The sequence below is a fragment of the Urocampus carinirostris genome, chromosome 15, assembly GCF_059441175.1.
Source record: "Urocampus carinirostris isolate Australia breed hairy pipefish chromosome 15, RoL_Ucar_1.0, whole genome shotgun sequence".
In the NCBI taxonomy this organism is placed as follows: domain Eukaryota; kingdom Metazoa; phylum Chordata; class Actinopteri; order Syngnathiformes; family Syngnathidae; genus Urocampus; species Urocampus carinirostris.
In genome coordinates, this window is record NC_142363.1 from 28,424,002 (window position 1) to 28,437,952 (window position 13,951).

Genomic DNA, 13,951 nt, shown 5'->3' on the forward strand with positions numbered 1-13,951 from the left:
GTTAAGGCATCCCCAATAAATACCAACAAAAATCAAGAAACATCTGCCCCAACAACCTCGCCCAAGTAGAATGCCCAGCCCCAGAACGCCTGGCCATTATTATCTTGTAGGATTATAATTTTCAGTAAAAAAGACAACAATGTTAGTTTTCAGTGGACAAAACGCTGCAAGTTTTTAGCATAGAAGAAGACAGCGCTAGTTTTTGGTGATACTGCGGAGGAAAAAACGGAAGCTAGTTTTGACATGTAATATAAGCCTCGGTCTACAGATGAGGAGCATGCCTTTTCTCTTCTACGTCGAATGCTTTTTATTGAGTGACTCCTTTTCGCCTTTCAGTTGGCATAATAACAAGTCGAGCGCACGCTTAAACAAATGTCAACCACTCCGCTCCCCGTAGCTGACAGTGCATACATTTCAATCAACCCGAAGCCGCGTAAACACTCAGACGCACACAAACACTTTAAAGTCCACACCGCAGCGCATGTGGAGAGCAATTTACTGAAGCTTTTAAAGGGAAAAATAGCACGGGAAACATACGGGAGCGGCGGAGCACAGGACAAAACGGAGACGGATACGTCGGATGGACTGAAGGTGGACGGCCGGTCCAGTTTCTCCGTCCACAGGCCGATTCATTAGGTACGCTTGCGGGATCATCCTTTGCGAGTGAATTTATCTCGATCTACGTGTCGTGCAGAAGACCCCCTGGATACGGCGACCCCGCCTTATGACTTTTTCATTTTACAGTGTAGGAAGAGTTTTTTTCTTCTTCTTTCTTCTTTATGGTATTTTCCCCCCACTATAAACATCAACAAAACATTACATGCCTAAGAACCTAAAAATTCAAATTTTGCAGTGTACCGTATTTTCCGCACTATAGGGCGCCCCGGGTTATAGGGCGCACCCCCAAAAAATAGTTTTTGGTCCTATATCTTCCATAGATAAGGCGCACCGGATTATAAGGCGCTACAATGGGAACGTCGACAAAACAGTCAGATGATTCAGTCCAACTGATTACCCCCTTAACATTCCTAAAGCTTGCAAAGAAGCAAATACGTGTCGTAGACACGTGCGGATGCGGTGTCCTTATGATGTCACTCAAATGCATCATTTCAAATATCATTCGGAAGGTTAAAGTCTTGAGATTCAAGAAATGCCAACCATTCCTTAGTTTCTATTTTCTTTTTCGCTCGCAACTTTACTGTGCATATGACAATAAACACTTGGAATTGAGTTTAATTCACTCAACTGATCACAGCAACATCAAGATTGTTCTAAAACAAGATACCGGGAAAATATAAAGCCGCATAGCTCACCTAAGTTCTCACGTTCAACAATGATACGCAATCATGGTCTTCTTACAACCGTGAGTGTAGTAAAGCCAGGAGAGTAAAATATTTACAAATACAGACTAATGAAACATGTTTCTTTATGGCGTAGTTTAGCAAGCTTGCTATTCAGTCATCTTTTTCGGCCAATTGCAGGGTTTGTTTTGGCCCTCTAGCCAATCCGAGGCTCCAAATAACTTCAGCCAATAGCGATCAATTTAACGAACGATTGACACATCTTTTTCGGCCAATTGCAGGGTGTGTTTTGGCCCTCTAGCGTATCCGAGGCTCCGAATAACCAGCCAATAGCGATCGATTTAACGGATGATTGACACATCTTTTTCGGCCAATTGCAGGGTTCGTTTTGGCCCTCTAGCCAATCCGAGGCTCCGAATAACTTCAGCCAAAAGCGATCGATTTAACGGATGATTGACACATCTTTTTTGGCCAATTGCAGGGTTTGTTTTGGCCCTCTAGCCAATCCGAGGCTCCGAATAACTTAAGCCAATAGCGATCGATTTAACGGATGAATGACACATTTTTTTCGGCCAATTGCAGGGTTTGTTTTGGCCCTCTAGCCAATCCGAGGCTCCGAATAACTTCAGCCAATAGCGATCGATTTAACGGATGATTGACACATCTTTTTTGGCCAATTGCAGGGTTTGTTTTGTCCCTCTAGCCAATCCGAGGCTCCGAATAACTTTAGCCAATAGCGATCGATTCAAATGATGATTGACACATTGGTTAGCCAATGAAACGCCGGTATATAAGTCCCAGCATACACCGCGGACTACTCCACGTTCAGGGGAAAATCGAGTCGGCGGCTGTTGCGTAAGTTGCGAGACCTTGCGATTTAATATTGAGCCATATATAAGGCGCACTGTATTATAAGGCGCATGGTCAGTTTTTGAAAAAAATTAAGACTTTTAGGTGCGCCTTATAGTGCGGAAAATACGGTATATCCATATAGTTACGGCTCTTTGATGCCTGTTTACTATCGGGCCTGCTGGTTAGCAAGTAGTTTGCGTCAGGGCTGAATAACCTCCCACAATGACCATCTTCTCAAATGCTTCCTTAAGACTTTGCGAGTAGGTGATACAATTTTGTATTTATCGTACTGAACTCATTCACTTTGGGTCCAGGATTTGCAGTTATACTAAAAGAAGAAGTGATAACGTGATAACCATGGAAATAAAGCTTGCGAGTACGAACAAACTCAAAAATGGCACACGTATTAATAACCTCTGTAAATTGGATGGCCAGCTCGGTGGCCTTAGGGGTATGGCGCCCGCCCCGAGACTGGGAGGTTGTGGTTCAAGCCTCGGCCGAGTCATACCTAAGACTTAAACATTGGTACCCGTTGCCTCCCTCCTTGGCGTTTAGCATTAGAGGTTGGAATTGGGGGGTTTGGTCACCTAATGACTCCCAACACCTCAGTTGGGTTGAGCGAGGGGGCTGGGAATCCCCTCCTCTAAATCAATCTCTCCCAAAAAGTCACTAGGGGGATATGGCTGTGGTATATAAGTTGGATGGCTGTGACTAATCAACAATCGGGGCTATTAATAAAAATAAGGAGGTGATTAAAGTGAGAACATCTTCTAAAGGCATGACAATCCACGCAAGTGGAGTCTCTAAATCAATCTTAACTCTAGTTGGCCGTCTCCTCTCTCCTCAGGATCCACCTGCAACTCTACTGGACCAGCTCAAGTCATCTCATACCAAAGGCAAAATGATTTTTCTTTCACATGGCTTTTTATTTAATAATGTAATCCCGTACAGGTATATTACACTTAAGTAGTCATTACATTATACTATGTTTTCATTTTAATGTTTTGAAATGGGGTATCGGGGGTTTGGAAGTGCGTGTCATAAATTTCTATCCCATTCTATATGTCAATTTCTCTTTGTGATCCCCACCTCAGAAAGACTTAGTGTCATATCCTGGTCCATTGGATTTGATCAAGTGTACCTAATGTTTCTGCTAGCGAGTCCACATCCCTGCTAATTGAATCATCATCAGTTCTTGCTTATTCCGCATGCAAGTCTTTCTGTTGATACTTGGAACGGTATGGCACCTGGAGTATAAAATTAAAACATCTACTACCATATGTTCATATTTTTCACATGATGGGAAAGGTTCCATGAGCTTAATGACGTTTGCTCAGTTATCCTGCTTTCCCTGAGTTCAGTCTTCAGGAGAAACGTCTGAACTTGATGAGTTTCTGAAAAGCCTGCTTGAACTCATCATTGAACACGGTGTAGATCACCGGGTTGATGAGCGAGTTGAGGTAACCCAGCCAAGTGAAGACATCAAAGAGCAACGGGTGGAACCAGCATTCCTTGCAAATGGCCGTCACCAGCGTGCCCACGAAGAAGGGCAACCAGCACACAATGAAGGCGCCCAAGATGATGCCAAGCGTTTTGGTGGCTTTCCTCTCCCGGGCGGCGCACAGCCGCTTCCTCTCCAGCACGCTGTCGGCGAGCTTCACCTTCACGCTGTTTGTGAAAAGCGGCGAGTTGCCCGTCCCTGAGTGGAGATGACCCTCCTGATTGGACGAGGAGTTGAGCGAGCACAGGGACGAGCCGGCCGAGGTCTGGATCAGCTGCGCCGTCGTGAATCGCTTCCCAGACGCTGTCGGCATCTTAAAGATGCGGGAACGCGCCGCCACGTAGATTCGTCCGTAAAGTATAACCAGGAGCACTGTGGGAACGTAGAAAGCTCCGAAGGTAGAGTAGAGGGTATAAGAGATCTGATCTGTATTCACCAAACACTCCGTCAGTTCCTCGTGGGCTTTGGCCTGCCGCCAGAAAAGCGGAGGCATGGAAATGGAAATGGCGATCACCCATACCACCGCCACCATGATCCCTGCTCGCCGCATGGTGCGGCGTTTGGAGTACTCCAGAGCGTCGGTGATAGCCCAGTAACGGTCCAGGGCAATAACGCACAAGTGGAGGATAGACGCCGTGCAAAAAGTGATGTCCGAAGATAGCCAAATATCGCACACGATCTGCCCCAGAGACCAGGTCTTGCTGACGGTGTAGACGATACTGATAGGCATCACCAGGATGGACACGAGGAGGTCAGTGACGGCCAGGGAGCCGATCAGGAAGTTGGCAGGCGTGTGCAGCTTCCTGGTCAGAACGATGGTGGCGATGACGAAGGCGTTGGACAGCACAGTTGCGAAGGTTACTAAACCCAGGAGCCCAGACAGGGAGATCTGGAAACCCAGGACTGAAGCGTCGCTCCAGTATGGGGGAACTTCCGTCGGATCGGGGCTTTCAGAGAAGTTCATGAAGTAATCCTGGGAGCTGTTGTAGAACTCCATCTTGTCCTCTACAGCTTTAGAAGAACATCATTGCAAATGTGTATCATCAGTTTTGAGTTGAAATCCCTCTGCACCTGGTTTCTCTTACAAAGCTTTGAATCCAGTGATGTGCAGTCAGGGGAGGCAGGTAAGGCTGCGCCTCACCTGTCACGGAAATGTAACATTAAAAGTATCTTAAACAGATGTATTTTTTCAGTGTTCAGCTTCTTTCTCATTAAACGACACAATTTTGGGATTTTCTTTTTCAAAATTAGTTTAATTTTCTCATTGACCCTTACTAATACAGTGGACCCTCCACATACGAGCTACTGTAGTTAAAAATATTCAGATGATGATGTCTATTGAGCAAAAATTTTGCCTTACATTTGAGAGAAAATCCAAGTTCAGAGAATTTCTAGACACCACCACCAGAGGGCCGAGTGCTCGAAATGGACTCGTATACACTCTGTGGTACGGCATTGGAAAAAGGCGAGTAACGTTTACGCAGAGCTTCACTTCACTAATTTCTGAAGCAGGTTATATCCCGTAGCAAGAGTTTAGCTGCAACAAGATGGGCCTTTTTATTAAATAAATAGATAAAAATAAGCATTCATCAATGCTGAGGAGAAAAAACAGGCTACAAGTCCATTGACAATTGTCTAACGTTAGCATTGTGTGCTAATGCCAGTGGTGACCATAGAGTAGAGTTGCCGCTGGAGTATCATGCTAAGAATTTACGTGCATTTAGACTCAGAGTTAGCAACTGCTGACTTCCTCTACGCTTATAATAAACTCACATTTGATGTTTTATATCTATTTTGGGTAAGCTTGGATGATTTTGGGAGGCTGGGAACGGATTAATTGGTTTTCAGTTCTTTTCTATGGGGAAAATGTATTCAAGGTTTGTGTAATTGTAGATACAAGCTTAAGCTGAGAACAAGTGACTCTCGTAAGTAGCATGGCCGATGCGCTAAGAGAGAGCGGCTGCCGAGAATCGCTTCTCTCACTATCGCCCCCAGGAGGCGCGAGAGGAGAACTGCTGGCATGGTGTCAAACTGAGGAAAAATAAGGACATTTACAAGTTAGCGGTGCTTATATTTAAAAGGAACTGCGCAATGTCTTAATAGGTAAAGGTACGTCAGTAGCATTTTGAAGTTTTTTTGCTACGATTTATACAAAAATGCTGGTTTTCAAACAAAAGATGTTAGGTTACTGAATTTGGAGATATGATTGTGCCTCACCAGAACCTCACTGCACGTCACTGGTCTAATCGAATCATTTCCCTGGCTAATGGTCCCGTAATCGAAGCAGACCGATTTGTCCATTTGGGTTTCGGGATATCGATTGGGTCCCGCTTGCGTTGCGGCAGGAACAATGGATCCTCATTTGTGTTTGGTTTCTGTCAAGCGGCCACGTTTGTTCTTCTCTTCCTCGACTTTTCTAATCTCATCTCCAAACTTTGGGCAATTGGCCGGAAACACCTCGACAGCAAACTTTGTATCTCTTTGGTGCTTTAATGGGCTCCCGTTGAGGTGAGCTCGACCTGGAAAGATGATGTTTACGGATACCAGGTCGGATTTTTGACAGGCTGTTATCTCAGGCGGAGTCCGGTAGACAGAAGATCAGAGGATATGCGATCCAACTCCAGGCTTGGTGTTCGATCTTCTGCATGAGAGAAAAAAATAGAGAGATTTAGTTTGTGTGACCGTTCTTCTTGATATAACGGTCTATGCAAGGGTCTAGGTTTTGTCTTGGCGTTGATTGGGTACATTTTTTAGGTGATCACGGTATCGGTGGGGACAAAACAATGATTTCTCGATTTTGGTGTGGTCCAATGTTCCCTCTAATTTTCCACAGGTCTGAGTGTTCACACAAAGTCGGTGAGCAACGCTTGAAACAACAGTGAGCCACCATAATCCCAAGTGTGGCAAGATCATTAATGATCAAACATGTCCAAAACTTGACATCATGTTACATTTTGCTGAGTTTCCGGCAATGCAAAAGTATTTTTCTCTTTTGAATGAATTGACTCATGTACTATTGCAAAGGTTGTACGGCCTACAAATGTCATTTGTTCTTACAATTCTTTCACAAGATATCCATTTCTTTTTATTTTCTGATTATTTTGTCGCATAATATTAACATTTTTGGGGGCTTATTGAGTCGGTTGTAAGATACAGAACTGTTCTTAATCACATTTATTAGTGGAAGTACAATGTTGGCAACAAAATTCACTTGATATTATTGGAAATGATTTGAATGCAACAAACTTTTTCTTCTTTTTTCTGTGTTTTTTTCTCCTTTTTTTTAAATTCCTTTAAAAAAAATTTCATTGTGTTTATTTTTTTCCGAGCGGTTACTTTTTTCTTTTGTTCTCAATTTAGTTTTTTCCTATATTTCTTTCTTTTTGTTTTTTCTGGCTTTTTTCTACATTTTTTGTTCATTTTTTTCTCTTCCTTTTGTTTCTTTTTTTTCCCTCAGCTTTTCACTACTTTTTCATTTTGGTATTTTTTTCTTTTTTGTTCTAGTTCCCCCTTCCTTGAAGTCATTTTGTGCATAATTTTACATAATATTTGGTCATGTTGGGATTAAAGAAGCAAAAACAACCCAAAGAGCCGTTTAGGACCCAAAAGAGCCAGTTCCTTTTAGTGAGCCGAGCCGAAGAAGCCGGTTCTCGACAAACTCTATTAACATTACTGAAATTCGTGCTACTTCGACTCGACTTCAAAATACCGCATTTAGGACACAATGTCAGGGAAACCCGTGTATTTTTACCTTCATGCACTGTAACTTTGACTTAAGTCGCTTCTTAATTAGTAATTTTGAGCCCTGATTTTTGCGCGCTGGCTGGATTTTCTTGTACGCAGAGAATATGCGAGCAGTGCGCAATTGTGTACGCGCTGCTTAGAGGGAACACTGGTGTGGTCTATGCCAAAACTTTTGAACAGAATACCCCAAATCCTGACTCCACAAATGGAAGAGATCATTTCAACTAAATCACAAACTCGAATCCTCAGACATAAATTACAGTAGACCCCCGGGGTACGGCGTCCCCGCCTTACGATGTTTTCACTTTATGGTGTGGAACAAATTATTTCGAGTTTTCCAAAACTTTTGCGGTGCTCATGCATGTAAATGGTAAATGGTCTGCATTTCTATAGCGCTTTTCAGGTCAATGAAGATCTCCCAAAGAGCTTTACAATGGGCTTCACACTTACCCATTCACACACACACTCACACACCAATAGTGGCCAAAACTATTTATAATGCTTAGAGGCACTAGGGATTCAGTGTCTTGCCCAAGGACACTTCGACATATAACACGGAGGAGCCGGGAATCGAACCTGCGATCCCTTGATCCCAAGACGAGCGCTCTACCTCCTGAGCTTATACCGCCCCATGTAATGAGTCACGTCTCTAAGATTCCTGTCCATTATTTGTTGTCATTTGAAATTCAGGCACGATGGAGGGCAGAAAGGTGCTGGGTGGCTTGGAGCCAAAAATCCAGGAAAAGACAAAAAAAAACAGAGTTTAAAGGACTGTTATTATGACTTTTCACTCATCTTGGACTTTTTGCCTCACACTCAAATAAACTTGTATTGTCGGGAACTATGTCATTTTTTTCAAGAAGCGGCTCTTTTGGCTCAGCTCAATAAAAAAGAGCCAGCTTGTTTGGCTCCCAAAAGCCTCTTAAGATGTTTTTTGGTTGCTTTTATCGATATATTAAAAATAATGCAACATTACGTACGAAATCACTTTTGGAGGACAAATAGAGATAAAAAAAAGGAAAAAAGGAACAACAGAAGAAAAAATAAAATAAAGGCAACAAGAGCGAAAGAAGAAGAAACAATAATAAAAGAAGAAAAAATAAGTAAGAGGTTTGAAGAATCAAAAGAGTGCAAGGAAAATTAAATGCAGGAAAAAAAAGAAAAAGAGGGAAGATACTTGAAAAAAAGCTTAGGAATAAAGGAAACAAAAGGAGAAAAAGAAAACAAAAAAACGAAAATGAAAAACAATAAAAAAGCAGGTCCTTTCTCCATATAATCTCCTCATAGATGCCTATCATGTCATTGAGCTGGCATATAAGCTCCTGTTGATCCTTTCCTGTACTCAGGTTGCATGTGAGCAGAGCTTCTCTGCTTAAAAATGTGTAAAAGCTAGGCTAAGAAGCTCACTGTCACAGGAACGTTTAGTATACTTTATCCTTATGTACACTGAAAAGGAAAATCTCTGGAGGGTGGCCGGTTCAAGGCTTATAACATTGGTACCCATTGCCTCCCTGCTTGGCGCTCGGAATTGGTGGGTTTGCTCACCTAATAACTCCCAACGAGATGTTGCAACACATCAGTTGGGTTGAGCGAGGGGGCTGGGAACCCCCTCCTCTGTATTAATCTCGCAGAAAGAGTCCAAAATGTGAATGTGTTCTTGACTCTAGGGCGCAGGTGTCAAACCGGCGGCCCGCGGGCCAGATCAGGCCCGCTGAGGGATTGAATCCGGCCCGCGAGACAACACTCAGAGAAGCGCAAGAGAAAAACAAGCTGCAGGTTGAAATATGTCAACTTGATGTTGCCAAAGCCAGGCGCCTCGAACAAAGACACTGTACTTGTATTTATTTCTCTCTCTCTCTCTTTCTTTTCCACCCCTTTTCTCCCACTCTGTCTCTGTCTCTCACTCTCTGTGTCTCTTTTTCTCCTCCTTTGTTGCTCTTTGTCTCTTTCTCTCTCTCTGTCTTTTAACCTCTTTTGCTCTAACTTCCTTTTTTCCTTTTCTCACTTTTCTCTATCTCTCTTCCTTCTCTTTGCGCTTTCTTTTCTCTCCTTCTGTCTTTCTATCATCTTTGTATTTCTTTCTTCCTCTCCCCTTCTTTCCCCCTCTCTCACGACTTTTTATCTTTTGTTTCTCCCGCTCTCTCTCTTTTTCTTTATTTGTCCCGCCCACTCTCCTTTTCCCTCCCTCTTTCTCTTATTTCTTTATCTATTTTTCTTTCTTTTTAATCTACTAGTATGGCCCCCGACAACACTGAGAAGCGCAAGAGAAAAACAAGCTGCAGGTTGAAATATGTCAACTTGATGTTGCCAAACCATGTGCCTCTCACAAAGACACTGTACTTGTATTTATTTATCTCTCTCTCTCTCTCTCTCTCTCTCTCTCTCTCTCTCTCTCTCTCTCTCTCTCTCTCTCTCTCTCTCTCTCTCTCTCTCTCTCTCTCTCTCTCTCTCTCTCTCTCTCTCTCTCTCTCTCTCTTTTTTTCCACCCCTTTTCTCCCACTCTGTCTCCGTCTCTTATACTCTCTGTTTCTCTTTTTCTCTTCCTTTGTTGCTCTCTTTCTCTCTCTGTGTCTTTTAACTTCTTTTTCTCTAACTTCCTTTTCTCTCTTTTCTCTTTGTCTCTTCATACCCTTTGCGCTTTCCTTTCTCCTTTCTCTCCTTCTGTCTCTCAATTTCTCTTTGGATTTCTTTCTTCCTATCCCTTTCTTTTCCCCCACTCTCACAACTTTTTATCTTTTGTTTCTCATGCTCTCTCCCTCTCTCTCTTTTTCTTTCTTTGTCCCACCTTTTCCCTCCCTCTTTCTTTTATTTCTTTATCTCTTTTTCTTTCTCTTTAATCTACTAGTCCGGCCCCCGACAGAATGTTTGTTCTATCGTGTGGCCCCTGAGTTAAAATGAGTTTAACACCCCTGCTCTAGGGGATACGGTGCCGGTATACTGTATATAATTAATGAGTTCATGTTTTATCTGGGGTACCAGGGGTTCGGAGCTAATTACCATAGGTATCTATACCCCGCTATGCCTAACTCAGAATGTCGAACCCCGGGAGTGTACTATATCCCGATTCCTAACAAACACCATAAATGGGATACACTGTTGACTTCAATTGATTCACAAACTCGAATCTTCCGTCATTTCAACAGTGATCAAGGTCGAATTACCAAACGCAGCAGTGGCCTTTCTTAATGGATGAAGCCTCGGCAACCCTCTCTTTAATTATTAAACTGTGTTATTACGTCTATCGATTTTTTTTCCGGAGGCATTTCATTTCGATGATGTTTAACAGTCGTTCAATTCCCGATCCGACACAATTGCCGTCCGACTTTATTGTCACCTCCTTGGAAACATGGGTGTAGGAGTCTATAAAGAAATCCCTCGATGATGGCAGGCAGGGTTGGGTAGGGTTACTTTAACTGGATTACTTTCAATGACTTTTGGATTACTCCCATACCAAATATGCTAATAAAAGACAATAATAAATAATAATAAATATATGAATAAAATGATGACTCACAACACGTGGTAAGCTTTCTCTCCTGGCTTTGATCTCTTTGATCTCCGGCAAACTAACATAAAATGCGACAGACAGAAACAAAATGAAAATAAATCCAAACAGCTTGCCAACATCATTTTGCCGTTCCATGTGTTCCGTTACAATTAAATAATACTGCTTAAGGTAACTGTTCTGCCTTTGAGAAACATATAGAGTGGTCTTGGAGTGCCCTCTTGTGGTTAATATGCTAATTGTTTGTTGCTAAAAGGAAACAAAAGAGAAGCGCAGGACTTTGAACTCAGCTCAGGCACCAAATTTCTGTATATATAGAATGTAATGTGATTACTTGAATGATGATTTTTGTTTATGATAATGTTTTATAATCAGGGTTGGGTAGGGTTACTTTAACTGGATTACTTTCAATGACTTTTGGATTACTCCCATACCAAATATGCTAATAAAAGACAATAATAAATAATAATAAATATATGAATAAAATGATGACTCACAACACGTGGTAAGCTTTCTCTCCTGGCTTTGATCTCTTTGATCTCCGGCAAACTAACATAAAATGCGACAGACAGAAACAAAATGAAAATAAATCCAAACAGCTTGCCAACATCATTTTGCCGTTCCATGTGTTCCGTTACAATTAAATAATACTGCTTAAGGTAACTGTTCTGCCTTTGAGAAACATATAGAGTGGTCTTGGAGTGCCCTCTTGTGGTTAATATGCTAATTGTTTGTTGCTAAAAGGAAACAAAAGAGAAGCGCAGGACTTTGAACTCAGCTCAGGCACCAAATTTCTGTATATATAGAATGTAATGTGATTACTTGAATGATGATTTTTGTTTATGATAATGTTTTATAATCAGGGTTGGGTAGGGTTGCTTTAACTGGATTACTTTCAATGACTTTTGGATGACTCCAATACCGAATATGCTAATCAAAGACAAAAGAAACTAAATATGAATAAAATGATGACTCACAACACGTGGTAAGCTATCTCTCCTGGCTTTGATCTCTTTGATCTCCGGCAAAACGAACATAAAATGCGACAGAAACAAATTAAAAACAAATCCAAACAGCTTGCCAACATCATTTTTGCCGTTCCATGTATTCCGTTACTCCCCAAGCCTGCACAAAATGGAGTCATTTTATTCATATTTAGTTTCTTTTGTCTTTTATTAGCATATTTGGTTGGAGTAATCCAAAAGTCATTGAAAGTAATCAAGTTAAAGTAACCCTACCCAACCCTGACGGCAGGTAATGAGACCGCATGGTTCGAACACCCTTTTCATGGCCAAATTTAAGCACTTTTTTAAGGACTTTCAGAGCCATTTTTCCAATTTCACCAGTACCATTAAAAGAAGATATCCAATGTCAATCATGGTTTTTGCAGAGCCACAAAAATGCGATTGCAAATATATTTGTTTTGAGACAAATCTCTCTCCTATAGTGTAGGGCACAGGTGTCAAACAGATCAGGCCCACCAATGGTTTAAAACCGGCCCACAAGACAACAGTGAGAGAAGCGCATGAGAAAAATGAGCTGTAGTTTGAAATATTTCCACCAGATGTCACCAAAGCCAGTGAACACTTGCAAAACAATTGTGGTAGTATTTCTCCATTTCTCTCTGACTCACTTCTTTATTATTTATTCTTCCCTCTTTTTCTTTCTCCTGTTCACTCTCTCTTTCTCTCCCTCTTTTTCTCTTATCTTTATTTCTCTCTCACTCTCTAACTCTTTCTTTTTCCCTGTCTATTTTCTCTCTCTAATTTACACTTTAATTCTCTTTTTTTGGCCGTCGACTTACCGCTCAGCTGTACTTTTTGTCCACCCGTCACGAAGCTGCCATTCCGCCCGAAGAGGCTGACGACCGACAAGCGTCGACGTCCCAAGCTAGCTCCAACTACTCTTTCCAATAAAAGCACTTTTGAAACTGACGCTATTGGATCCGAGAGTCCGTTCTGGTTCATGACACCCCTATGTTCCAGTCCGAAGCCTTTGTTCTGAGAGCGCCGGTCTTCTGGTGATCCCAAGAGCCAAGAAGTGTTCCGCTGGTTCGAGAGCGTTCTCCATCCCGGCACCGGTGCTGTGGAATGCTCTTCTCCCCGAGATCCGATCCGAAACCTCAGTGGAAATGTTTAAATCTAAGCTTAAAACACACTTCTACTCTATAGCGTATGAATAACCTATACTTTTCGTGGACAATATCTCTGTATTATTTGTGATTGCAACATTCTTTGCTGTCTCGTAATCCCGAAAGGGGATGGCACATATACGTTCCCTTCTCAAGGTTTCTTCATTTTCCTCATGTTAAGGTTTTTGAATTTTTCCTTGCCCTCATGTTGGTTCCAGATCAGGGGATGGTGTAATAATAGTCTGAAAAATAGTCTGTGAAATAACCTGTGCAGCCCTTTGAGACCCTTTGTGATTAAGGGCTATACAAATAAAAATGACTTGACTTGAATGACTCTCTGCTGTCCACTGCAGAACACAATGTACCATACGATATCAATGACAGTAAAGACAGTTCAATTCAAAATCCACGAAATAGTGAACCAGCGATAACCAAAGCGCGAAGTAGCTAAGGATGACCACATCAAGTTGCTTTGGCCCAAATAAAACAATACTAGGTTCTTCCCCTAGGGGACCAAGTCTAAACAACTGTGTATAGATGATTGAGAGCAGAGCCATTTCCCCTAACCTTTTTCCCACCAGGGACAGGTACATGGTAGTAAATATTCTCCAACCGATAAGGGCTTTGGGGGCACTAGTGATGCTGATGTATATTCTCAATCGAAAACTAATCTCCAAGGGAAGTGGGGGCAGAAGGGTTACTGATGTACATACTCAGTATTCTGTATAGAGGATAGATAAACACGATAGGTCCTGGATTTATGACATACTTGACACAAGACGCCTCCACTTTATGACCCTGCAGCCTTGTCCACTATTTTGTTGGTATTGGATGTGTTCCAGTTCCATAATAATTTGAAAATGAATGGAGAAAATAGATTTTATTTTTTTGTCATTTAAAAGACTATAAATGACAAT

At 42.0% G+C, this 13,951-nt stretch overlaps 1 protein-coding gene across 2 annotated transcripts in view; it reads right to left on the reverse strand.

The window, feature by feature from the left end:
• Positions 1–3,082: 3,082 nt before the first annotated feature.
• The window catches only part of htr1d (5-hydroxytryptamine (serotonin) receptor 1D, G protein-coupled), a 149,942-nt gene continuing 139,073 nt past the window's right edge, over positions 3,083–13,951 (reverse strand). For both annotated transcript variants that reach the window (XM_088354866.1, XM_088354865.1), the window contains exon 2: positions 3,083–6,295. In XM_088354866.1, the coding sequence (XP_088210992.1) occupies positions 3,518–4,651 (1,134 nt within the window). In that variant the 5' untranslated portion in view covers positions 4,652–6,295 and the 3' untranslated portion in view covers positions 3,083–3,517. The remainder of the gene's footprint in view (positions 6,296–13,951) is intronic.